This window comes from Mizuhopecten yessoensis, unplaced genomic scaffold (genome assembly GCF_002113885.1).
Source record: "Mizuhopecten yessoensis strain PY_sf001 unplaced genomic scaffold, ASM211388v2 scaffold3837, whole genome shotgun sequence".
Taxonomy (NCBI): Eukaryota; Metazoa; Mollusca; class Bivalvia; order Pectinida; family Pectinidae; genus Mizuhopecten; species Mizuhopecten yessoensis.
Window position 1 is genome coordinate 65,720 of NW_018405244.1, and position 27,986 is coordinate 93,705.

The following is a 27,986-nucleotide window of genomic DNA, read 5'->3' on the forward strand; positions in this document are numbered from 1 at the left end:
GGCATTCCCATAATAAGTGCACTATAGTTTCTTCAACTTGATTACAAAAAGTACTGGAATATATGGAAACAAATAATATTTAAATGGCATCTCATTACCTGTTAAAACCTGTCTTACTGCAACCATAACACCTTGGAAAGTTAGAAAATCTGTGTTTATTTGTAATAAATCTATAAAATCCTGAAAATTGAAGAAAGGGTTATCCTTCTTGAATAAATCACTGATTATAACTATACCTTTGTTATACCATTCTCTGTAAAATACTGACCTTCTACCAACACATATTTGTCTATTAAACCATATTGTAGTTTTCATGACCTCTTTCCCTTTTCCATATGGGTTTTCCTTCTCAGCCTTTCTTAGTCTTTCCCATGCCTTCAGGATATCTATCACACATCGGCCCCAAACAACACTTGACTTGATTAAGTCACATAATATCACACATCGTCAAACACAACGCCTGACCTGATTCAGTCACACAATATCACACACCGTCCGACAACAACACCTGACTTGATTCAGTCAAATGATATCACACATCGTCACCAAACAACACCTGACCTGATTCAGTCACTAAATATCACACATCGTCCCAAAACAACACCTGACCTGATTCCGTCACTAAATATCACACGTTGTCCCAAAACAACACCTGACCTGATTCAGTCACTAAATATCACACATCGTCCCAAAACAACACCTGACCTGATTCAGTCCAAGAATATCACATACCGGGCAAAAACAACACCTAACCTTATTCAGACACAACATCCTTCCATGGCACATTGTTTGAACCATGTAAATTCCATCTGCTCTTATACAATTAGCAAGTGTGTAGTCCTATGTCATAGGAAACATAACACATTGGCCATGCGTTGAAATAATTAGGTGTATTTTGTCTTCAGCTGTCCCATAGTAGGATAATCGGAGGCTCGGATGGCCAAAGATCCAATCTTGGAAGTCCCAACTACTGTCCTGACCGCCACCCATTGTCTAGGGAATGCTGCTCGGTAAGGGTGGTCATTTTTGATATCATACTTTTAAATGTTAATTATGGCAATGCAATGACTTTGTGAATTAATGACAAGACATTTATTGCGTTTTCTTTATTTCTTAAAAATGATATTAAAGGTGATTAGATAATGTTAAATGCTTTGTATACAATATTTATTACGTACACTACACCGTTTATTTTTGAAATAGGTTTAATGTATTATATCAAATAAATACTTGCTCTATCAAAATCTGGAATGGAAAAACGGAATTGACAGATAACATTTGTAATGTTATAATCGAAATAAGGGCCAGAAATACCTCGTTTATGTAATTTTTAACGTCGCATAATAATGAGATAACATTGATATGTTAGTTACAGAATTTACAGCGTGGATATCAACTTTATGTTAATTATAGGGTTTACAGTGCACCGTGCGGTAGTGGATAAATATGATATGTGAATTATAGGGATTGCAGCGTACGTACGGCACGGTGGTGGATACTAATGAGATGTGAATTATAGGGATTAAAGAGTACGGCACGGTGGTGGATAATAATGAGATGTGAATTATAGGGATTACAACGTACGGCATGATGGTGGATAATAATGATATGTGAATTATAGGGATAATTGCGTACGGCACGGTGGTGGATAATAATGATATGTGAATTATAGGGATTACAGCGTGCGGCACGGTGGTGGATAATAATGATATCTGAATTATAGGGATTACAGCGTACGGCACGGTAGTGGATAATAATGATATGTGAATTATAGCGATTAGTGCGTACGGCACGGTGGTGGATAATAATGATATGTATATTATAGGGATTACTGCGTACGTGCGGCACGGTGGTGGATAATAATGATATGTGAATTATAGGGATAATTGCGTACTGAACGATGGTGGATAATAATGATATGTGAATTATAGGGATAATTGCGTACGGAACGATGGTGGATAATAATGTACGGCATGATGGTGGATAATAATGATATGTGAATTATAGGGATTTCAGCGTACGGCACGGTGGTGGATAATAATGAGATGTGAATTATAGGGATTACAACGTACGTACGGCACGGTGGTGGATACTAATGAGATGTGAATTATAGGGATTAAAGAGTACGGCACGGTGGTGGATAATAATGAGATGTGAATTATAGGGATTACAACGTACGTACGGCACGGTGGTGGATACTAATGAGATGTGAATTATAGGGATTACAACGTACGTACGGCACGGTGGTGGATACTAATGAGATGTGAATTATAGGGATTAAAGAGTACGGCACGGTGGTGGATAATAATGAGATGTGAATTATAGGGATTACAACGTCCGGCATGATGGTGGATAATAATGATATGTGAATTAAAGGGATTACAGCGTGCGGCACGGTAGTGGATAATAATGAGATGTGAATTATAGGGATTACAACGTCCGGCATGATGGTGGATAATAATGATATGTGAATTAAAGGGATTACAGCGTGCGGCACGGTAGTGGATAATAATGAGATGTGAATTATAGGGATTACAACGTACGGCACGGTGGTGGATAATAATGATATGTATATTATAGGGATTACTGCGTACGTGCGGCACGGTGGTGGATAATAATGATATGTGAATTATAGGGGATTACTGCGTACGGCACGGTGGTGGATAATAATGATATGTGAATTATAGGGATGACAGCGAACGGCACGGTGGTGGATAATAATGATATGTGAATTATAGGGGATTACTGCGTACGGCACGGTGGTGGATAATAATGATATGGGAATTATAGGGATGACAGCGAACGGCACGGTGGGGGATAATAATGATATGTGAATTATAGGGATGACAGCGAACAGCACGGTGGTGGATAATAATGATATGTGAATTATTTCGATTACTGAGTACGGCACGGTGGTGGATAATAATGATATGTATATTATAGGGATTACTGCGTACGTGCGGCACGGTGGTGGATAATAATGAGATGTGAATTATAGGGATTACAACGTACGTACGGCACGGTGGTGGATACTAATGAGATGTGAATTATAGGGATTACAACGTCCGGCATGATGGTGGATAATAATGATATGTGAATTATAGGGATTACAGCGTACGGCACGGCAGTGGATAATAATGATATCTGCATTATAGGGATTACATCGTGCAGCACGGTGATGGATAATAATGATATGTGAATTATAGGGATAATTGCGTACGGAACGATGGTGGATAATAATGATATGTGAATTATAGGGATTACAGCGTACAGCACGGCAATTACAGCGTACATCACGGCAGTGGATAATAATGATATGTGAATTATACGGATTACTGCGTACGTGCGGCACGGTGGTGGATAATAATGATATGTGAATTATTGCGATTATTGCCTACGGCACGATGGTGGATAATAATGATATGTGAATTATAGGGGATTACTGCGTACGGCACGGTGGTGGATAATAATGATATGGGAATTATAGGGATTTCAGCGTACGTCACGGTGGTGGATAATAATGATATGTGAGTTATAGGGATTACAGCGTACAGCACGGCAGTGGACAATAATGATATGGGAATTATAGGGATTACAGCATACGGCACGGTGGTAGATAATAATGATATGTATATTATAGGGATTACTGCGTACGTGCGGCACGGTGGTGGATAATAATGATATGTGAATTATTGGGTTTACAGCGTTCGGCACGGTGGTGGATAATAATGATATGTGAGTTATAGGGATTACAGCGTACAGCACGGCAGTGGACAATAATGATATGGGAATTATAGGGATTACAGCATACGGCACGGTGGTAGATAATAATGATATGTATATTATAGGGATTACTGCGTACGTGCGGCACGGTGGTGGATAATAATGAGATGTGAATTATAGGGATTACAACGTACGTACGGCACGGTGGTGGATACTAATGAGATGTGAATTATAGGGATTACAACGTACGTGCGGCGCGGTGGTGGATACTAATGAGATGTGAATTATAGGGATTACAACGTACGGCATGATGGTGGATAATAATGATATGTGAATTATAGGGGATTACTGCGTACGGCACGGTGGTGGATAATAATGATATGTGACTTATAGCGATTACTGCGTACGGCACGGTGGTGGATAATAATGATATGTATATTATAGGGATTACTGCGTACGTGCGGCACGGTGGTGGATAATAATGAGATGTGAATTATAGGGATTACAACGTACGTGCGGCGCGGTGGTGGATACTAATGAGATGTGAATTATAGGGATTACAACGTACGTGCGGCGCGGTGGTGGATACTAATGAGATGTGAATTATAGGGATTACAACGTACGTGCGGCACGGTGGTGGATACTAATGAGATGTGAATTATAGGGATTACAACGTACGTACGGCACGGTGGTGGATACTAATGAGATGTGAATTATAGGGATTACAACGTACGTGCGGCACGGTGGTGGATACTAATGAGATGTGAATTATAGGGATTACAACGTACGGCATGATGGTGGATAATAATGATATGTGAATTATAGAGATTACAGCGTACAGCACGGCAGTGGATACTAATGATATGTGAATTATAGGGATTACAGCGTACATCACGGCAGTGGACAATAATGATATGGGAATTATAGGGATTACAGCGTACAGCACGGCAGTGGATACTAATGATATGTGAATTATAGGGATTACAGCGTACGGCACGGCAGTGGATAATAATGATATGTGCATTATAGGGATTACATCGTGCAGCACGGTGATGGATAATAATGATATGTGAATTATAGGGATAATTGCGTACGGCACGATGGTGGATAATAATGATATGTGAATTATAGGGATAATTGCGTACGGCACGATGGTGGATAATACTGATATGTGAATTATAGGGATGACAGCGAACGGCACGGTGGTGGATAATAATGAGATGTGAATTATAGGGATTACATCTACAGCACGGTGATGGATAATAACGATATGTGAATTATAGGGATAATTGCGTACGGCACGATTGTGGATAATAATGATATGTGAATTGTAGGGATAATTGCGTACGGCACGATGGTGGATAATACTGATATGTGAATTATAGGGATGACAGCGAACGGCACGGTGGTGGATAATAATGAGATGTGAATTATAGGGATTACAACGTTCGGCACGGTGGTGGATAATAATGAGATGTGAATTATAGGGATTACATCTACAGCACGGTGATGGATAATAACGATATGTGAATTATAGGGATAATTGCGTACGGCACGATGGTGGATAATACTGATATGTGAATTATAGGGATAATTGCGTACGGCACGATGGTGGATAATACTGATATGTGAATTATAGGGATGACAGCGAACGGCACGGTGGTGGATAATAATGATAGGTGAATTATAGGGATTACTGCGAACATGCGGCACGGTGGTGGATAATAATGATATGTATATTATAGGTATTACTGCGTACGTGCGGCACGGCGGTGGATAATAATGATATGTGGATAATAATGAGATGTGAATTATAGGGATTACAGAGTACAGCACGGCAGTGGATACTAATGATATGTGAATTATAGGGATTACATCTACAGCACGGTGATGGATAATAATGATATGTATATTATAGGGATTACTGCGTACGGCACGGTGGTGGATAATAATGATATGTGAATTATATGGATTACAGAGTACTTTTCGGTAGTGGGAACTTACGATACGTTAATTATAGGGTTTACGTCGTACGGTACGGAAGTAGGTAATAACGTTATGATTATTTTAGGGTTTATTGGGTGTGGTACGGTAGTGGATAATAATGATATGTTTATTACATGCCTTACAGTATACAGTACGGTAGTGGATCATTAATGACTGGTAACAGTGTCAGTGTTTCTACTCCCAAGCTGGTAAGTGTACTTTATCTTTGTTTATAATAAGTTCTAACCCTAACCCTAAAAAGGATAATAATATTAAGCTGTGAATTAAAGAAAATATAACTGAATGTGATTGATAAGGTCTGTTGAGGTCAACTGATAACAGGTACTCAATGCCTTTCAATTGCTAGACAACTATTAAATATCTTGGAATATCAATTTATAGCGTGACAACAATTTTATAGTAAATAAGACCGATATAGTTCGCGCTAGTCGACGATATATCAAATGAGTGGTTTTGCAACGATCAATTTGAATTGTCGATAAAAATAGATAGTTTTTCTTTACTTATCCGATTGTTCTTTGCAAAATTGCTTATTTAGAACGCGAATACTGTTTCATAGTTTGTACCTCATCAACTAGCTGGATCACTTTCGGCCTTTCATTTTACTTATTCACATATAAATATCTGTTTTCGAGTTTCACATTTACAAGCCAAATGAAGACACAAAAAAGAGAACAAATGTTTAACTAAAAATATCAACTGATGAAAACAATGTTATAGATTAGTGTTGGGCTTTTCTGTTTTCTCGGTATGCAGAGAAAAACTTTGATTTCGTAGGGGATGCATCAATAATTGCGTGCTGCTATCATCTTATTGGATACAGCAGGCCAACCCTCATTTATAATATATTAAACTGTAGCGGTGACATATTTTAACTTGGCAGCATGAAAATTATGGGGTTGGCTCTTGTGGCTTTCCAAACGATATTGTAATAATGAAGGTACAAGCAATGAGCTTTAACGGGAACGCACAGCCAATCAGTTTGACATAGCGTTCTAACAACGTCCAAGCAGCAGGAGCATTGTGTAGGATCACCGGCTGGGGTAACACTAACGGCGGTAGTAAGCACACCTCCAGAAATCAATTAAAACAAATAATTTGATTTACTTAAACATGATTAATTGTCACAAAACAGGATAGGTTTGGGCACATGTTATATAACAACATTATTAACGCACTCTTCTCAAAAACCAATATTGGGTTCAATATTTTGGCAAAATTAAAGGTAGTAAGTAACATATTATGATTAAATTATTGTTCTCAAAAACTGAACGAAAAGATCGTTAATACAACTCGATTATGTCATTTAATTAAAAGCTGTAACACTGTGTTAATAGGTGAATGTTTCATACATTGTATCTAGCAGTATTTCGGACATTTTAAAGCAGGCCGAAATGAGCGTTTTTGCTGATGAAGTGTGTGCACAACATTGGGGGAGCAACATCTGTACTTGTCACGTTTGTGTCTATGCTCAGTGCATGTAACGTAAGCAAATAGCTATAGGTTAGTGTAATGTAAGTGATTACTTGTGTGACTATAAGTAGCGGTTCATTGGTTGATGTGTATTTAGATACATGTAATATGTAGGGATTTTGTTTTGTTTTATTATCGTAAGTATTAATTAAAAAGGATATTTTAACTAAGCTAAAACAAAACAGGCGGTACCTGTAACGTTTAATATTTACGGGTAATATAATGACAAAACACATGTAAAAAGATAATAAGGAAATATGAAACAATATCCCACGATTTGCGTTGTGCACATGATGTGTGCATGGTTGCTCGATAAGTATTTTACATTGTAGTTGATATATACAGTGTATTTAGGAATGGCATGTGAATAAATGCAATTGCGCGAAAACTTATATATTTCCTAATTTTAAGTATGATTCATAATTCAGATAGATTTTACTGTTAACAATAAAGAGCATACATATTACCAAATGTAAAGTGCTTTTAAACGACCCTTAATCGACTCTTGTGTACATGTACACACATTGGCCATATACGTACATGTTCTCACATACAGACACAGTGTAAACAGAGCAATTTCAACACAAAGCGTAGGAGTAAAAAATTACCACATGGAAGGTCCGGTGTAACGTTGAAAATAGACCCCAGTTGGAAATGGAACCGGGGTCAGTTTTCAACGTTGCAAACTGACCCCGGTTCCATTTTCAACGGAGTCCATTTTCAACGTTACATTGGCTGTGTTTTGATCACTGTCAACTCTAATCGGCAATCAGCTCCATGCAATCCACAACATACTGTTACTATCTTCGAAAGAACAAACTGATAGTAAAACTGCTGTTACAGGGACACAGTGTGGGACCATTGTAATGTGTGGAACATGTTATAAAATAACCTATTCATTGTCTTAGTGCTGTTGCAGGGACACATCGGGTAACATTGTTGCATGTTATGAAATGTGTTACTGGTGTTGCAGGGAAACAGCGGGGGACCTTTGGTGGGTAAAAATAACGAAAGCGACCAGTGGGAACTGGTCGGAGTGACGTCATGGGGTGCTGTCGGCTGTCCACCAGGATATCCATCTGTATATACAGAGGTCCGATCCTACGCCGACTGGATCAACACCAACAAGTGACATGTTCGTGTTGGCCAGCCTTTACTCAACTTTATGTAATTTGATTCAAGGTCAATAAAATATCTGACGGTTAATGTTTTATATTTTATAATTATCGGATGGATTTAACGCCCATTAGATTCCACAAATATTACGTAAATTTGCCTTCTTCTCAATGACTGTTTGCACATCCTTAAGACTTGTTCAACGTTGCCTTTTACATAACATGTGCAGGGTGAACGGTAACAAACCAGTATTATAGATATATTGCTTGGGTATATGAATATATACAGAAATTGATTGCGATAAACTCGCTTTCAGCTGCAGCGTCCTTTCGGAATTGAAGCTGGTAATCTTTTTGACTCAATCATCAGCTTAAACATTTGAAAAAAAAAAAATTGTAATATGTTTACACTACTACTGCATTCAATACCATAAAAAGGGGAGGGGGTCACAAATGTATAAGACACATCTTAGAATGTTGATTTTTTATAAGGATATCTCGAAATGGATCTCCCTAATTGAAATTGAGATATCTTTTTTTCAAATAGCGATAATTTTGAATGGATTAAATATATTTATTTCATAGTTTTGATCAATATAATTGAGAGATATCTTTAAATGAAATATAGAAGTATCTAATTCCTTGATATATAGCTTTCTGTTGGAAAACCCCTAGGTGAATGAGGCTGTAAAACCCTTTTTTTAACGTATCGAATTTGCAACTGTCATAGAATGAAAAGCGAACAGAAAATATCTGTAAAGATACGTTTATTGATGTTATTAACTTGAATTAATCATATAGCGTACTATCTATAAATTATCATATAAAATACTAAAGAGCTTGTCAATATTAACATAGATATGTCATTGATAAAGTAAAACAATCATAAAAGACTAGATCACATTTCGGAAAAAGATATTTCTTTGGGCATGTCTTGGTAAAATATAGGAAATATAACGGATACAGTGGATTATACAAATTACTATGGATATAATGTATTTTTAAACATTATTAAAAGTTTGTATTGTTTTAAAGGAAGTATGGATAAAATGTATTGCTTGTGATTCCATCGAGAATAGGGGCCTTTATATGTGCGCTAATTGAGATAATTTGTTAACTGTGAAGATATTATGTGAGTTAAGTCTAGTGCTTACATTACAAACACCAATCATATCAATCTCACGTTCATGTGGCTTCACCTGCCTGAGGTTTGGTATTATATTTACAGCAAAATAAAAATAAATGTACAAATGTTCAATTAAGGGAAATTTCTGAATTGTTGTCCGGGTCTACAATTATTAGACGTTCTCTGATAATCCATTGCATAGACATTTTCATATTATGTGTATGCAACAGGTAATTTGTTTAAATCACTTAATCAAAATTCAAAACTACACTGTAATTTGTGGAAAATATTCCATATTGAAATAAATTCAAGATATGAAAAATAAAATTCAATTGTAATTCTGAGCTTAGGATAATCTGTGCTGAATATAAAAAAAGCGTATAATGCTTTTGTGAAGAAGTGTTTATTGGAAGAAGATAGGCCGTCCTTCCTGTCTTTACATGTCGAACTAGGTACACAGTATATCACTACTTCTATATCATGGTCGATATTCAGTTAAAATGTTTACTTGTTCTGCCTTCGTTGGGAAAATGACATCACAATAATAAGGAAACACTTGACATACATATTGCTCACATGTAAACTACGATTCGATAGTGGTAGCCGATAGCTATGTCCATATACTTACTAATGAATGTTAGAACGTAGACAAGGTAAACAAACAGGGAAATCCCGGAACAGGGTTAAAAATAGACACAGTTGATTTAAAGCGTGTGTTCCGAATGGACATTGTGCGTGACGCGTTTTTCTCCACGCTGGTATTGACCATATGGCTGGAGTGACAGATCGAGGGTTATATACCCGTGTACAGACTTTGTGCAATACGTGGAACCAAACCACTATATAACCTAACGCATTTATAACGACAGTACACACAAATATAACAGTCTGTGAGATAAGCACAGCATATAGATATTGTCAGGTAAAAAAGATACATTTTTAAGCAGAACAACATGGGTTCATTATTGGCTAAGCTTGCTGATGTGATGCAGAGCTTTTCCGGTGGACCCCCGTCCCGAATATTGATGCTGGGCCTGGATGCTGCAGGTAATTTTATTTTGGACAGATAAGTGTATTACATGTTGTTTTCATTAGAGATCTATCAAACTATATGACATTATTATATGTTATTTATAATTAGTAATTATGAGTTCGGATACAGTCTATTCTTTATCGTCATAACTTTAGCATAAAACATACATGTCTAATTACTTATGTCAAGTCATATGACATGTTATTGTTTTCTTAATTATCATTATTAAAATTTTCTAATACATTACAGGTAAAACGACGGTCCTGTATAAGGTCAAACTGAACGAGAAAGTCTCTACCATTCCGACGATCGGGTTTAACGTAGAGGAAGTGTCCCCGTGTAAGGGGGTATCCTTTACCGTGTGGGATGTCGGCGGTCAGGACAAGCTCCGACCTCTATGGAAAGTTTATTTCCAGAACACAGAAGGTGAGTCACCTCTGTCGAAAAACGATAGATATAGACAAGCTCTCTTTTCTTTATACCATCTAATTTTGTTGCAGATCTCACAGTTTGTAATATCATCCTACTACAAAGTCCTGTCAATGAACTGTTTCTGTTATAACTTTTGTTTTTGTTCTACCATATACCTGTGTAAATACGATAACTAATGTGAGCAGACAGTGTTCAGGGTTTTAAAAATGTATCGGATGCCAAAACGATGGAAGTATATTAGTCAGATATGTTTTCAAATTCCTCTTTTCCTGTATCGTACATGAACTAATGCAAAACTAAATAATTCTAAAACAAATAGTCATTATGTCATTCTCATGTAAACATTATCGTTGATCTCTTCCTATCTGTATGTCATATTTCCTTTTACAGGTCTGATTTACGTCGTAGACAGCAATGACAGGGAAAGGATCAATGAGGCCCGAGATGAACTATCTAATATACTAGACGATGATGAAATGAGAGGTGTCCCGGTTGTTGTGCTTGCAAATAAACAAGACCTTCCATGTAAGTAAACTCACATTTAAAACTTTTGAAAATAAGATGATGTTACTCCCATTTACGCTGATTGAATGTTCTGCATATATATAACTGATTGATATGTATCTGTTATTTTTTTTATAGACGCCATGAACACATCAGAAGTAGCTGACAGGATGGGTCTGACGAAACTAACCGACCGCAAGTGGTTTGTACAAGGGGCATGCGCGACGAACGGGGCTGGCCTATTTGAAGGCATGAAAGAAATGGCACGACTTACAAAAGAAAACAAAAAGAACTACAGATGAGATATCTCTACTTAAAACGTTAAGATATTGCCCACCATGGCATTAAATCCACAGACAGCATCAACCTGCCTTGCTTCGAATTCGCTGTCATATGTGTGGCTGTGACGTCGCAGTCATAAACTACACTACTAAGTTACCAAACCGTCGAGGTCGTAGGGAACTCGGGATGGAAGATGGCATTGGTCACAGATCGAGTTTTAATAACTCGGAGATAAGTGTACGGTGTGTATTATAAGACTCTGTCATGCCCATGGTTTAGGATAGAGAAATTCCACCCCAGGGGATTTCAAATTTGGTAAAACCCGAGGCTTTGCCGGGGGATTTGCTAAATTGGTGACAATCCCGAGGGTGGTATTACCTATCCTACACCCTTGGACATGAAAGAGTAATTTTCTCTCATTCCAACTACCAGGATAGGCTCAGAAACAATGAAAATGCGTTTGGACTGGTTTGGACTGGTTTGGACACGCTACAATTTTGAAATTCTTTAGCATTCCAAACATTTGCAAACATAGTTTGCTCAGAAATTAATCTCCTCTTTCTAACGTTTACGGTAAATATATCGTAAAAGGTTTTAATTTCATCACGTCGCCTTTTCCGCATTGCAGCATCTCACACCGGTAAAAGTGTGGACACACCTGTCCAGGGTAAGAGAAAGAATTTTCTTGCACCTCTTTCGTACCCTGGACAGCTCTATCTTACACACACGGACATGAGAGAAAACGAAAACCGCACTTTACTACGTGTAGTGTTTTACATGTGAAGAACCAGCAATCAAGATTAATCTTAGAATCTTAGAATGGTAAATTAATTTTGTAACGACAATTATCAAAATATCCGTGCTGATCATGTATTACTGGCACTCTAAAGGGAGAGAACATCACACCTGTGCTATATTCATTGCACTGATTACTTGAACGATACTGGTTGAAGTACAAAATTAGCTAGTTACCTGTTACCATCTGCTATCAGGATGTCAAAAACCCTGGCTAATTACAAGAGGGATATAAAGACCCACCTCTTCACGTCTGCATTTTAGGCTCTTTGCATATAGATGTCATGTACATACTACCCTTTATATATTCATGTATATGCATATTGAGATAATTGTCTTCTTACTTGATGTATAATGATTATTTGTATGCCTTTTTCATCTATTATAACTAATATATTATGCATGTGTTGTAAAGCGCTTTTAGATTAATTTTATAAATCATATAGGACGCTATATAAATGTGGTTTAGTATTAAATATTGTATAAATTATACGACTATAACTGTTTTACAACAATTGTTTTTCTAATATTTTTGTTTAAGCAAATTAATGTGCATTGCAAAAAAATACTTTATTTTTTGTTATATTTGTTATTTTAATAAAAAAAAAAAAACATATTTACTAATTTTTTTCTTTTATTTCATTTTTCGAATTTTCAATTTCCATAGAACATGGAAAACTTACTGACAGTTAAAAATTTAATTCAATAGAAATCTAATTTAACATTGATTTTGCCGTAACATGCTAGCTAGATATTATGCCATCAAATCATTGAAAAATACAACATGGATTACAACATGGTCTAATAACTAAATAAATTTACATGCGGAAAAGACAGTCACCACATTATCCAGCCACTGATAGCTGCTACAATAAATACAATGTACATTATCTGGCCAGTGATACCTGCTACAATAAATACAATGTACATTATCTGGCCAGTGATACCTGCTTTAATAATATAGTGCACTGCTGCAATATACTAATATTAGTAACTGATCATACCTGCTACATAAACTACATTACAGTTGTATCTAGCCGTTGATACTTACTACAATAAACTACATAACCTAGCCATTGTTTCCTGCTGCAATATATTGGCTTTCTTTACCACATATTCTTACTGCAACAGACTTAATAACCCAGCCACTGACATATACTGCAATATACTTCTTTACCTAGTCACTGATACGTACTGCAATAAATATCACTGGATAGGTTATAGAGTATATTGTAGGTATCAGTGACTTACTGCGATAAACTACATAACCTAGGCACTGACACTTACTGCGATAAACTGCATAACCTAACCATTGATATAATGTACCTGCTGCAATAAAATAAATGTCTTAGCCACTGATACTGATAAACTACACTACCTAGTCAACAAACTACATCACCTAGCCACTGATCCCTACAATCTACGATTAAGAATTTAACGGTGAAATATATACCTGATATCCAACTGTTATAATCCAGTTTTCATTACCCTGGGCAAGTGTATCCTCACTTATCCTGGTGTGAGGTACCCTTTGTATCACCTTTGTTTTACTTTGTGAGAAGTTTCCTATGAACTAGTGGTAGAACGGCCGGCTCATGTATTATTTAACAATATTTTACAATCTGGATATTTTCCAGTTGACTGGTCCGAAGCAATCATTGTACCTGTGCATAAAAAGGGCGCTTTAACAGATCCTAATAATTTTCGAGGTATCAGTCTAATTAGTTGTATGATAAACGTTTGATTGACGTTTGTACTAAATATGATACTGTAACGGACGCACAATTTGGATTCCGTCCAGGGGTAAGCACTGTGGATGCTATTTTCGCTTTGCAACTATAATTTCGAAAACGTTATCTAAAACAAAGAGGTTATATTGTTGTTTCATAGATTACCGCAAGGCTTTTGATTTCGTAGATAGAGTACGCCTGTGGTGCAAGTAAACAAAGCTGGATGTTCGAGGTAAATGTTTGTCTACAATTAAGTCTTTATACTCATTAGTTAAATCTTGTGTTTTCGTTAATGGCAAATGTTGGACTTTTTTTCTAATAATGTTGGATTGATGCAAGGGGAAATTTTGTCCCCGTTACTTTTTTCTTTGTTTATAAATGATTCTGAAAAAAGTTTTATAGAAAATGGAGCATTCCATTTTGATTTTGGGGAATTGAGTTTATTTTTTCTTCTATATACAGATGATTTAGTTTTATTTTCTGAGTCAATCGAAGGTTTATAAAGCCTCTTGAACAATCTAAGTGAGTATTCGAATAAGTGGAAATTAACAGTTAATACCGACAAAACCAAAATTATGGTTTTCAGAAATAGAGGAAGTATTAGAGAATCAGAAAGCTTGGTATATAACGGCAACACAATTTCAATTGTGGATCAATTCTGTTATCTGGGGGTTCTGTTTAGATTTAAGAACAAATTCAGTTTTAGGTTAAACATGTAGCAGAGCAAGGTCGTAAAGCGCTTTTTGCCTTGCGATCTATATGTAAACACATTCGTTTAAACATCAAAACTATGCTACACCTCTTTGACACATATGTGAGTAGTGTAATTTATTATGGCTGTGAAATATGGGGTAGTTATAAAGAAGTTGAAATAGAAAGGGTTCATATGGAATTTTGTAAAAACATACTCCGTGCTAAAACATCTACGTGCAAATGCTATGGTATATTTTGAGCTTGGACGACTTCCTCTGGCAAACAATCAGTTACTTAGAATGTTTAAATATTGGTTTAAGTTGTTAAGCATATCAGTTTTTATTGAAAGAAACTTGGAGGGAAAACCCGAAACGAAATTGGTTATTATTCATAAAGCATAAATTATTTGAACTAGGGTTTGGATATATATGGTTAAGGCAGGCAGCTACCGACCTATGTCTACTACCTATTATGAAACAGCGCATAGATAGTCAGGCAAAACTAACTTTATTCAACTCGTTGGCCATCTCAAGTAAATGTGATCTCTATAGATATATGGTAGATACCGTGATGTTGCAATATTATTTAACAAAGTTTATACCAAAACAACGTCGAATTATGATTACCAAATTACGTATGTCAGCTCACAATCTTGCAATAGAAACGGGAAGGTACAGGAATATTGCAAGGAATAATAGATGTTGCAGTGACTGTGACCTAAAAGAGATAGAAGATGAATTTCATTTTCTATTTACCTGCCCACGTCATCTAGATCTAAGGAGAAAATATATCAAAAATTATTACTGTCGAAAACCATCTTATCGAATAAGTAAATACATACAACGTAAAAGAACTGAATTTGTTAGGTAAATTTATTATTGAAGCTTAACAAACGAAGGATTGTTTAACTTATAATTTTGTTTTACCTTATTTTGTATTACTCAATCGTATCATGTCCATGTTTTGTTCGTACAATCTTTCATGTTTAAGATGGTAAATACTCAATGTTGTTGTATTTGATGATGAAGAAGATTTACAAGGCAATGATGATTATTTCATGATGATGATTTATAAGACGACGACGACGACGGCGACGACGATGATAATGATGATAATGGTGAAAGTGATGAATTATGATTTCGATGATGTTGTTGTTGCTGATGATTTGTGATGAATGTGCCAGTAATATGTTATTATTTGTTGTTGTACTTATATGAAATTATTTGTTGTTATACAAATCCTATAAGTTGTAAAACTTACGGAAATAAATTGATTTGAATTGTGAATTGAATTGGGTTCAAGTCACGTCAATGACCTGTGCTGTCTTTGAGCAAGAAACTTTACTCCGCATGTTCCAGTCTACTCAGCTGTAAATGAGTACGTGGTTCACCAGTGCTAGAGTTGCTGAATGCTAGCTGTGAGCGCCGGAATGGCAGCACTGGCCGTATGCTAATCGGGGAGTTGAGAAAGACACATGGCCCGTATTCATGAAGCCGTTCTCGTGCTCAGTCATAGACTCTGTGCTCTTTTCAGCTTTCTTGTAGCTTGCTGAAATCATGTCAAACGACCAAAAGTACAAATTTAAATACTGAAATCAGTATTCAGCTTTAAGGCTCTTCAAAAGTTTTCCAAATCATTGACGAAGTATATTGTTTTTATTCATTTATAACCAGGACAAGAAATTAAGCTTAAGCGCAAAATCCATGCTTGAGCACGAGAACGGTTTTATGAATACGGGCCAAGGTTTCTTTTCTAGTTCGTCGTAGGAATTCACCATGCCTTTTCTGTAGTGGCTACATTACTTTTGTAAATTTAAAGAAGTAATTACATGGAATGTAATGATAACTTATTCAATGAACTACATAGGGATAGGGTTGGGTTTATTTTTTTCAGTTTGCTTCAATAGGCCAACGTACTTTCCTCATAGACTTTAGGTCTGAGCTTTTTATCGAATCTGTATTAATGTTGAAGTAGTGGGGTTTTTTCTTCAATTTTATTCTTAAAAAAAGGCTATTTTCTGTTACATCAAAAAACACAATAGACACATGATTGTATCCCTGTAACAATAGACACATGATTGTATCCCTGTATTCGGACTCATACATTCTTTCGCTGGATGAATTAAATAATTAACTTACAATAAATTACTCACTGTGGATTGTGGTGAGTAATATGGATAAAATGTTTTATTGTGGAACGTATCATGGACAATGTACAGTGTTTCATTATAGAAAGTAAAATACATTTACATCATTGGTTATTTATAACTCTTACGCTTGTTTTGAATGTTCAATACACTAGTGTCGGGTTTTGATATTGATTTGTAATTGTTAAGATCGAATCCGATGATATGTAATGTACTAAATCTATTACTGCTATTCCCGAAAGGAAGAGTTCACTAATATGATGTCTGTAGTGGAATACTGAACTCATCTGACGATTCGGTCATTATTCTCCAGGGCCCGTATTCATGAAAGCGAAAACCATGCTCAAGCATGGTTTTTGTGCTCGAGCCTAATTTCGTGTTTCATCTATAAATTAATAAAACAATCTTATTTTTTCAATGATTTGAAAACAGTTTGCAGAGACTAAAAGCCGAATACTATTTTCAATGTTTACATTTGACTTTTTGATAGTTTTACATGATTTAAGTGAGTAACAAGAAAGCTGGTTTGAGCACAGAATCAATTCTTGAGCATGAGAACAGTTTCATGAACACGGGCCCTGGACATCACTACCAGAGCATAGAATAGGGGAATAGTATAGACCGCGATATAGACAGAATGTATCATAGAAAGTTCTATGGATAGAGGATACAGTTATAAAAAACTAAAGATGGTATATGTATCATTTATTTTTCTAGTTCAGCTTAAACAATTTCGCGTCATCAAACCTCTAAAGAATTCTCAACTTCGTAGATTCTATGTCGGAATTTATGCGGCTTATTTGTCCATTGTTTTTTATTACAAAATAGACGCCGTCCTTCACCGATCTGAACAATCTTATGTAAAGATATATCAATATGTAGTATGATTCGGTTGAATGAAAAATAATTTACAAATGTTCACTTTAAAGAAATATCAGTAATATGTATCTAAGTGTGAAGGTACGGACAGTACTGAAAATATATAGAGCAATCTATACGAAAGTTTCATTGTACTATGCGAATGCATCAAACATTGTATTACACCCAATCTAATTTACCCACTTTAGCATCATTTCAATGCTTCTTTGGAAAAAGACATCAAGAAGTAATCAGATCGTTATTCTGAGCTAAGGATTAGCTAGACAGATTATAGAAGTATAACATATATCATTGATGAAATGTCCGTATTACTAAATAGAGTAACACACGTTAGTAATGACATGTTAATTGTAGTTTTAATCTATCGCCCGTAGTTTACACACATCAAACTGCGCATGTTCTATAACACGATAGGTAGAAGGTTTAAAATAAGGGTAAACACCGTATTGTAGTGAAACAATAACAAGGACATGCCTTAGCTGCAGAGTACGATTTGATGTGTGAGAAACGATAGATTCGTTACTACATATAGCATACTGTGATAGTAGATAACGAGCATACCAATGGTCATTACTGATAGGCACTGGGTCGTAGTCAGGGTAAACAAAGAGGGAATCCCCAGATCAGGATTAAATATAGACGCATTCGAAGTGTATCGGACTTTACCGCATGTTTAACATTGGGAATTCCGAATAGTCGCTGAGCGTGACGCAATTTTCTCCACGCTGGCATTGAACATATGGCTGGAGTGACAGATCGAGGGTTACATACCCATGTACAGACTTTGTGCAATACGTGGAACCAAACCACTATATAACCTAACGCATTTATAACGACAGCACACAAATATAACAGTCTGTGAGATAAGCACACCATATAGATATTGTCAGGTAAAAGGGATAAACTATAAGCAGCACGTACAATATGGGTTTATTATTCGCAAAGCTTGCTGATGTGATGCAGAGTTTCTCCAGTGGATCAACGACCCGGATACTGATGCTGGGACTGGATGCGGCAGGTAAAATTACAGTGCTAATGATAAGAGAACTATTGCATATCAAGTTACGAACTATGGAAAAATAAGAGCTGTAGTTGGTTATCATAGTTTTTTTTTCTAATTAGCAATTCTGAGACACAACTTGTTATTTTCTGCACAACCATTACACACAGAATCCTTACCAATTTAAAGGTAATCATAATATCAAGATTCACATCTAATATTATGCTTGTATTAACGGATTCATGGATTTTTTAAATGTCCTATATAATACATTACAGGTAAAACGACGGTCCTGTACAAGATCAAACTGAACGAGAACGTCTCTACCATTCCGACGATCGGGTTTAACGTGGAGGAGGTGTCCCCTTGTAAGGGTGTGTCCTTTACCGTGTGGGATGTCGGCGGCCAGGACAAGATCCGACCACTCTGGAGACATTACTTCCAAGACACTGAAGGTACGTTGATTAGCACTTACTGCTTCTCTAAAGTCAAGTACCTGACTCGGACAAGATTTGACAAGTAATATTAGCATACGGACACGTGTTCCATTTTGGCGGAGAAAAACACATTTTTTTTTTAAAATCTGATGCATATTTATTTTACACTTTATATTTATTCATTTTTTACATTAATCATAAGCAAGTAAAGGTGTCCATGTTTATGGTGGATGGTGTATGCCTGAATAAAGTACCACTACGAAGTAAAGGTGTCCATGTTTTTGGTGGGTGGTGTATGCCTGAATAAAGTTCCACTTCGAAGTAAAGGTGTCCATGTTTTTGGTGGGTGGTGTATGCCTGAATAAAGTACCACGACGAAGTAAAGGTGTCCATGTTTATGGTGGATGGTGTATGCCTGAATAAAGTTCCACTTCGAAGTAAAGGTGTCCATGTTTTTGGTGGGTGGTGTATGCCTGAATAAAGTACCACTGCGAAGTAAAGGTGTCCATGTTTATGGTGGGGGGAGCAATCCCAAATGAAATACCACTACGAAGTAAAGGAGTCCATGTTTATGGTGGGGTGGCGTATGTCTGAATAAAGTACGACTACGAAGTAAAGGTGTCCATGTTTTTGGTGGGTGGTGTATGCCTGAATAAAGTCCCACTACGAAGTAAAGGTGTCCATGTTTATGGTGGGGTGGTGTATGTCTGAATAAAGTACCACTACGAAGTAAAGCGCAACTATTATCCATTTATCAAAACAATCCCAATGGTGATATGAGTACGTTTATCTGAATTTATCCGATATTGTCGCTGTTCCGTTGGCAGTTTGGTAGCTTCCCCTTCATCACTCCCTTCTTCCATACCGTATAAAGACATACACATACATATCAATAAATGATCAGCCTCAAATTCACAAAACAATCATTGTTTACTTTGTTTGGCGTTTTCCGTCGACATACTGAAGTTTTCAAAGTAAGCAATAAACCCGCTTTTTGTTCCCTCATTCGCAGGTTTGGTTTACGTCGTAGACAGCAATGACAGAGAGAGGATCAGTGAGGCCCGAGAGGAACTTTTCGGGATACTGGAAAATGATGAAATGAGAGGTGTTCCGGTTGTTGTACTGGCAAACAAACAAGATCTTCCACGTAAGTTTATTCCTTGCAACGTTGGTTTTGTATAGAGGGATATGTTTAGTAGGTTAGAGAAAGAAATAGAAGATGTTTAATTGTGTAGCGTCTTATGTTTCACGAGTGTGACTTTTATTCTTGTGTTACAAGTACTTTCCCATGTTAATGGGACTTGTACTAAAAGACCACCTTTCAAACCTGGTCCCTGAATAAAGGTTTGACTGTGTGAAGAAAATGACCCTGTAATATTGAGGTGTACCGTGGAACATCAATTTTTGACGTCGAATTTATCTGACGTCACAATCAAGGTCTATGTGGAACAGAAAAAAATCAAGAATTTTCATTGGTCGATTTTTCTTAATTTTGGACTGTATTTTCAATGGTCTGAAACATCAAAGTCATTTAAAAAAATGATATTAATTTTGATTTTCTCGCAGGAGTGAAAAATCAAACGTTTACTTATGAAAAATCCCGATATCAAACGTAATAAAAAAAAAAATCATTAACACTGGTTGCTGTTTTTTATTAGAAATAATTAGGTGTACATTTTATGATATTTTAGATGCCATGAACACAGCGGAGGTAGCAGACAGGATGTGTCTAATGAAACTAACCGGAAGGAAATGGTTTGTTCAAGGAGCTTGCGCGATGAATGGAGATGGAATATATGAAGGCATGAAAGAAATGGCTCGACTTACAAAAGAAAACAAGAGGACCTACAGATGATAGTCTTCACTTCAATTAAGAAACTGTTCGTTATTACATTTAAACCACAGACTGTGCTTGATTCTATCAAATCCTGATTTACATGCAAGAAGTTCGAACAGAAGCTGTCCTAATCTATATATGGAATCCAGGAGAATAGTGAATGGCGTGGATGCGGATGTTAACCTGTGTATCGGATATCTATGTGCAATATCAACAACTGCTATCCCTTGTAAATATATAAATATGTGTAAATAGTTAAGTTATGGCAATCAATGAAATCTAAAGATGTGTAGATACCGTGAGATGGACAATATTACTGCAGTTGTCGTACTGCAAAACATGTAATACATTTGCTTTCTATTTGATATAAATGTGTCTTTTTTGTACTTTTGTTACATTATTGTTGAAAATAAAAAATGTTGATTACATAAATGATGTTAATTAATTTGTCATTTCAAAAGCACGGAGGAACAGAAAAATGGGTTCCAAGAAAAGCATCATTGCTTCTGTTACTTTAAATCTGTAAAAACAGGTTAACGAACCGAAAAGTTATCAAAATCCCATCGTCAGCATTTGCTTTTCAAACATATTTTTTGTTGTATCAGGTAAACCATGCAAAATTTGAAAGGGATAGGTCATCCCTGACTTTTGGTGTTCAAGCAGCCGACCAGATGAATAATTGAAAAACAAAAACAAATTACATATAGTTAAATAGCATACATGTATTAGTACTGGTGATAAACACATGTAACAATACAGAAATGTTCAGATGTCTATGCTCAGGAAGCATGAAGATAGGTTAGAGCTCCCTTACCGATAACACACACTCTTTGTTTTCTTTGTCAAGGTTCCGTTTCAATATATTACTATATTACAGGACAATAAGAAACAACAGCACATATAATAAATATACGGACACAGCACAGACCCCCAGGAGACATACATAAAAAACCGGCATGAAGATTAAAGTGCGGCCAGGTTGTTGCCTAGCAATCAATGTAATGCCATATGTAGTTAGATAGAAAACGTATTTATATACAGGCAATTTTGATTTATACAAGGGGATTAGGCAATAAGTGACATAATCAAAGATAAATCAAATGTATCTAAAAATGACTTGCACATTATTTAAACGAAATATCTTTCGCAAATAAGTAATAATCAGCTAAGTACTGACCTACACAATAGCCTGATAGGTAATATGCAACAAAGTACGACACGTCTAGTATATATAATTTGATATATCGGAAGTGTGTCGTAAGGACTTACTCACAGATACATAGATATAATTAGTTATCTCTGGGTTAGGAGGGGTCTATGGGATCATAGACCCCGTCTAGTCTTTATACGGCGAGGGGTCTATAAAGACCAAAGGTGTATATGAGCCAGTAAACCCCTCCTAACCCAAAGATAACGAATTTTTGTCACCCTGACAATCTTTTATTATTTTGCAAAATTATAAGTCACTTTGTGAGTTTGAGTTGTACTTGACAGCTACCAAAATAGCCCCCAACAGACACCCTTTCGGCAATATTTCGGACAACACACAGCCATCTTTGTATTTAACACCCTAGCGGCCCCTCCAATGTTTCGTTGAATGTACTGTCGTTGTAGATTAGATTCTAGTTTGAGTTATCTCCCCTCGCACGTGTTTTTATAAACCCCGTTTATCATCCGGTAGTCGGATTTCGTTATGTCATTTCTTCTTCAGCTTCACACCGTGACATTTATCTACAGCAGTAAAATAATGGTCACCTATTTACTGTATATCGGGAAATGTTGGCTGCACTTTAATTTTCACCGTTTTCACCCTCCGTAATGAGGGCGTAATTATCATTACAGTGAACATAAGTAAATATAATAAACATAATGATTAAATTTAAAGGGCGAAATTACACTGGGCGAATATTAATTCCATTGGCGCAGGGCGAAAGTTTTACTGGGCGAAAATATCCCGGTAACAGTACAAAAATCCAAGACAAACCCGACGGTATCAGGACCGTTACAGTTCAACAAACCACCGAATTTATGGTATGGACACCCAAAGTTCCAACCCCCTGATCAGTTATTTTTGAAGTACATGTTCAATAATATTTCTGAATTCTGATGTTTAATTGTGGTCTTTAAATAAAACGCATCATGGGGTTGAAATTTTGTTTGGCTACACTGTATATCATTGTTAAAGGGGCTGGTCGGCGAAAAAATGTCATATTTGCTAAAATGGCATACACATGTTTAAAATACCTTCTTATGAAATATAACGATTCAAATTTTGCTGAAATTCCATAAGAGTACAAAATGTAATTATATTAAAGAAATCCTAAATCGTCACCTGACAGTCTAAAACTCTCCATTAACCCAGATCAGTGATGTTATTTTATCGAACGCGTGTCACCAACAAGGCCAAATGTAAACATCGCGGCGAAAGAAAAAGATGCATGCAAAAGTCATGACAGGCACGAGGTATCAATACCGTTATATATAACAGGAATACTACACTTGCATCATACATAACCTTTGAAAACGATCATTTACGTATAGTGTTGCTGTCTTGTCCGCTAGTTGAGTCCGACATTGCACAACAAGACGTCGTGCTATTGTTGTTATCTTCACTGTCTCACTTTTGAAACAATCACGTGACATATATAAATAGATCTGCGCTAAATTTATGGGGGTTTTCCCCGAGATTTCAGTGGTCAAAACAGTTTAACTGGACATTGCAAGCAGAACTCGACCATCATATTGCCGTGGTATATCTTTTGGAAGGCCAGAGAATGCATTTAGACTCATTTATTTTGTATTTTTTTCCCTGTCGACTAATAAACTACATTATATAGTTATACTGTAGTGATTTTGTAGCCACACACCTGCTAGCTATTGATGTATTAAGCCAGTGATTTCTGCAGAAATAGATTACTCAACCATTGACATGCCTGCTGTGTATACAATAAACTACATTACTTAGCCACTGATTCCTGTTGCAGTAAACCGTATTATTTAGCCAATTATTTCTGCAGCAATAGATTATTTAAACATTAATATACCTGCTACAATAAACAATATTACTTATCCAGTCATTTCTGCTGCAATATAATAGCAAGCCATCGATAAACCCGCTGCTATAAACTTCATTATTGTGCCAGTGATTCCTGCTGTCAATACTTAGTAACTAATGTATACTACATGTATATAACCTTGTTTCTGATACCTGCTGCTTTGAAAAAATATTAATATTGTCAACTCAACCTGGTCCCAAACTTTGGAATTTCAATTTCCATTAACGACTTTATTACTATGTGGTAAGTAACTATGGATATAGATTTGCGATTTCACGTGATGAATTCACATGTTACATAAGGTACAGTAAACGTTTAACGCATCGTTAAACGTTTACTGTACCTTATGTAACATGTGAATTCATCACGTGAAATCGCAAATCTATATCCATAGTTNGTGCGCACACCTTTTTTCTGTGTGACTTGTCTTTCTTATTTCGGCGTAAAATGACTAGCTTAAAGAGGTTCTTATATCGTGCGTACGGATCACAAACTCACACGTTATATGTATTACAGACTGATATTTTATTAACATTTTAAGATGGCCTTTTCTTCAAAAACGTTAATTCAGATTTTGTACTGCATGTGTACAAACGCTTTGGTGTTTTTTGAGATTTTGTCACCTCCACATATTTTGACTCCGGCATTCCTTCGTAAACTCATTAAAAGTAAATAGCTCTCAATGTGTCAGAGGACAGTTCCCTCGGGAATGACACCATTATAGAAGAATCATGAAATAAAGTCACTGGACGTGTGGATTTAGATTTAAATCTGTAGAAATGTGGCCATTTTGTCATGTTTAGGTTACATAGTCCGTCGTCAAACACTGGTCTTATAATCCAATATAGAGAGGGCCACAGTGGCGGATCCAGAGGGTTTTTGGGGGGCTTCAGGAAACACCCCCACCCCCACCCCCACCCTGAGAATTTTCTTTAAAAATCATGTATTTTCNTAATCTACAAATAAAAAAAACCCACAGACATTCGTTTCAAGTACCGGTAGTTATTGAAATCCATTTCACGGAGTTTTAATGCTGTGTAAATTATGCATTTAATACATATTTTGTATCTTCTTTGTTTTAACTAAAGTATTTGGTGTAAACTATCACTAAGAATATATTAAATCATTATTCTGAACTAAGGGTTAGCTAAATAGATAATAGCATTATAAGATGTAACATTGATGAACAGTTCTGTTTGTTTGTAGTACCACGGAATTATCTAAGTCCGTGGTAGTACTAATCTATACGCCTCAAACCGGTGTAGGTAGGTACGTAGTCAGCTGCCAGGTAAAACTATATGTTTGTTCTGTTTTGTGAGGGAAACTGATGTCACAATAATAAAACAACCCCTCACATGTAGATAACGATTCGGTAGTTTTGTTAATATACTTTCGTATAGCATACTGATAGGCACTGAACCGTAGTCAAGGTAAACAAACAGGGTATCCCCAGAATAAGATTAAATATAGACGCCTTCGATGTTTATCGGGCTTTATCCCATGTTTAACATTTGGTGTTCCGAAGAGTCGCTGAGCGTGACGCAATTTTCTCCACGCTGGCATTGAACATATGGCTAGAGTGACAGGTCGAGTGTTACATACCCGTGTACAGACTTTGTGCAATACGTGGAACCAAACCACTATATAACCTAACGCATTTATAACGACAGCACACGCAAATACCACAGTCTGTGGAGTCAACGCACCTTATAGATATTGTCGGGTACATAGAAAAATATTATAAGCAGGAAAACATGGGTTTGTTATTAGCAAAGCTTGCTGATGTGATGCAGAGTTTCTCCAGTGGATCCCCGTCCCGGATACTGATGCTGGGACTGGATGCGGCAGGTAAATTTACATTCATATTTTATGCACATTAACGAATTATCTGTCATCGTAATTTTAAATTAAATATTCCGTGACATAATATATAACATTTCGACGCAAATATTAGACAAAGAATATCAACTATTGCTAAGTTTATCCTTCAACGGCTTGATAAATGTTTCAAATATCAAATATATTATATTTCAGGCAAAACGACTGTGCTGTATAAGATCAAACTGAACGAGAACGTGTGTACCATCCCGACGATTGGGTTTAACGTGGAGGAGGTGTCCCCGTGTAAGGGGGTATCCTTTACCGTGTGGGATGTCGGCGGTCAGGAGAAGATCCGGGCACTATGGAGACATTACTTCCAAAACACAGAAGGTGAGTGGACTCCGGTTAAGCGCCAAGTAATTATAAGGCGCAAGATATTTTATCCTTATTTCCAAATAATCATTTAGCTCAATTTAACTTTATGTATTTAACAACAATTATGAAACCATTTTTGTAATTTATATTAATCACTATTGCTTGCCCGAATGGTAGTGCGCAGGGGGGGTGGGGGTCTTAATATGGAAGGAAACCGGAGCAGCCGTAGAAAACCCATATGAAATGTTGTGTGTATGGTCATCATTTTTAAACATCGTATCTCCTTTCACAGGTCTGGTGTTTGTCGTAGACAGCAATGACAGGGAGAGAATCAATGAAGCCCGAGAGGAGCTGTTCGGTATACTTGACAATGATGAGATGAGAGGTGTCCCGGTTGTCGTGCTTGCAAACAAACAAGATCTCCCATGTAAGTTTAAATTTGGTAAACACATAAACATAATAATATTTTTGTCAGATTAATGTATATCTCATGAGAGGTTTGGAATCAGTCCCTTATAATTATATCTACAAGAACTTTCAATAAATCGTTGCCATTTAGATCAATGCACATTTTATATATCGTTTATTTCGTTTTAGATGCCATGAACACATCGGATATAGCCGAAAAGATGTGCCTGACGAAACTAACTGGGCGGAAGTGGTTTGTACAGGGAGCATGCGCAATGACTGGCGAAGGCATTTACGAAGGCATGAAAGAAATGGCACGGCTCACGAAGGAAAACAAAAAAAACTACAGATGAAACAGCGATATTTGTAAACGCCCTGATATCTCTAATGGATAAAATCAAGTCTTAGGACAATATGCTAGGACTGACGCGTGACGTGATGCCTTCCTGTCACTGATGATGTGTACGTACTTACTTGTACGTGTGTTCGAATGAAAAATGAATCGCTTCAGCGAAACTCATTGAATCCTTGATTTAATACTGATAAGACGAAAGTCAAACACTGCTTAAGGACGAAAGTAAGATGAACACTTGTGTTATAAACGTGGATATATGCGCGATTATATATATATACAGCTGTACATATGGTGTGTACAAGATAATGCAGCATTTGTGGGAGTCTGGCTGTACGCTAGATACACGAGTAGTGGGATATGTGTTGAAAATATATATGTGGAACACGAGTTGTGTTATATTATCTGTGTAATATCCTGAATCATAAACACACCTTGTATATATGTGTCACACGACACAATAATGTGACCAGATCATATGTATCTATGATTTGATGTAGATTTTATTTCATGATCTGTGATAGATTACTTGACGACGTTGTTTTATTATTTTTTGTGTGGAATATTAATGATATCAATAACATGAATTGTTAACATTTCAAATGTATACCTTAATGTTTTGGATATTACTTATTCAATAAATTTTAAATTTGCATAACATATTTGATTTTAAGTATGTTGTTGCTGGCTTGTTATATGCGTACAACACGATGGAAATGTTACAGAGTGAAATATGTCACCCGGATCTTCCCGTCTGATATG

The 27,986-nt window shown here is 36.4% G+C and overlaps 3 protein-coding genes across 3 annotated transcripts; all 3 read left to right on the plus strand.

Moving 5' to 3' along the window:
• Positions 1 to 10,212: 10,212 nt before the first annotated feature.
• Positions 10,213 to 12,325, plus strand: LOC110448110 (ADP-ribosylation factor-like). The gene is made up of 4 exons (XM_021494174.1): positions 10,213 to 10,491; positions 10,727 to 10,903; positions 11,300 to 11,434; positions 11,552 to 12,325. Exons 1-4 carry the CDS (start codon positions 10,398 to 10,400, stop codon positions 11,713 to 11,715), a joined length of 570 nt encoding a protein of 189 aa, XP_021349849.1. The 5' UTR covers positions 10,213 to 10,397; the 3' UTR covers positions 11,716 to 12,325.
• Positions 12,326 to 18,704: 6,379 nt separating this feature from the next.
• Positions 18,705 to 21,595, plus strand: LOC110448111 (ADP-ribosylation factor 3-like). Its single transcript, XM_021494175.1, has 4 exons — positions 18,705 to 18,956; positions 19,217 to 19,393; positions 20,388 to 20,522; positions 21,067 to 21,595. Exons 1-4 carry the CDS (start codon positions 18,863 to 18,865, stop codon positions 21,228 to 21,230), a joined length of 570 nt encoding a protein of 189 aa, XP_021349850.1. The 5' UTR covers positions 18,705 to 18,862; the 3' UTR covers positions 21,231 to 21,595.
• Positions 21,596 to 25,872: 4,277 nt separating this feature from the next.
• LOC110448112 (ADP-ribosylation factor-like) lies at positions 25,873 to 27,812 on the plus strand. Its single transcript, XM_021494176.1, has 4 exons — positions 25,873 to 26,116; positions 26,303 to 26,479; positions 26,757 to 26,891; positions 27,062 to 27,812. The coding sequence occupies exons 1-4, from the start codon at positions 26,023 to 26,025 to the stop codon at positions 27,223 to 27,225; spliced, it is 570 nt and encodes a 189-aa protein (XP_021349851.1). The 5' UTR covers positions 25,873 to 26,022; the 3' UTR covers positions 27,226 to 27,812.
• The last annotated feature ends 174 nt before the right edge of the window (positions 27,813 to 27,986 follow it).

Bases quoted from the DNA above. Each gene is read 5' to 3' on its own strand.
- LOC110448111 (XM_021494175.1), top strand. From the start codon at position 18,863: ATGGGTTTATTATTCGCAAAGCTTGCTGATGTGATGCAGAGTTTCTCC. The intron at 19,394-20,387 runs GTACGTTGATTA...CCTCATTCGCAG, and splicing joins TTACTTCCAAGACACTGAAG to GTTTGGTTTACGTCGTAGAC. The intron at 20,523-21,066 runs GTAAGTTTATTC...ATGATATTTTAG, and splicing joins AAACAAACAAGATCTTCCAC to ATGCCATGAACACAGCGGAG.
- LOC110448112 (XM_021494176.1), top strand. From the start codon at position 26,023: ATGGGTTTGTTATTAGCAAAGCTTGCTGATGTGATGCAGAGTTTCTCC. The intron at 26,117-26,302 runs GTAAATTTACAT...ATTATATTTCAG, and splicing joins GCTGGGACTGGATGCGGCAG to GCAAAACGACTGTGCTGTAT. The intron at 26,892-27,061 runs GTAAGTTTAAAT...ATTTCGTTTTAG, and splicing joins AAACAAACAAGATCTCCCAT to ATGCCATGAACACATCGGAT.
- LOC110448110 (XM_021494174.1), top strand. From the start codon at position 10,398: ATGGGTTCATTATTGGCTAAGCTTGCTGATGTGATGCAGAGCTTTTCC. The intron at 10,492-10,726 runs GTAATTTTATTT...AATACATTACAG, and splicing joins GCTGGGCCTGGATGCTGCAG to GTAAAACGACGGTCCTGTAT. The intron at 11,435-11,551 runs GTAAGTAAACTC...TTTTTTTTATAG, and splicing joins AAATAAACAAGACCTTCCAT to ACGCCATGAACACATCAGAA.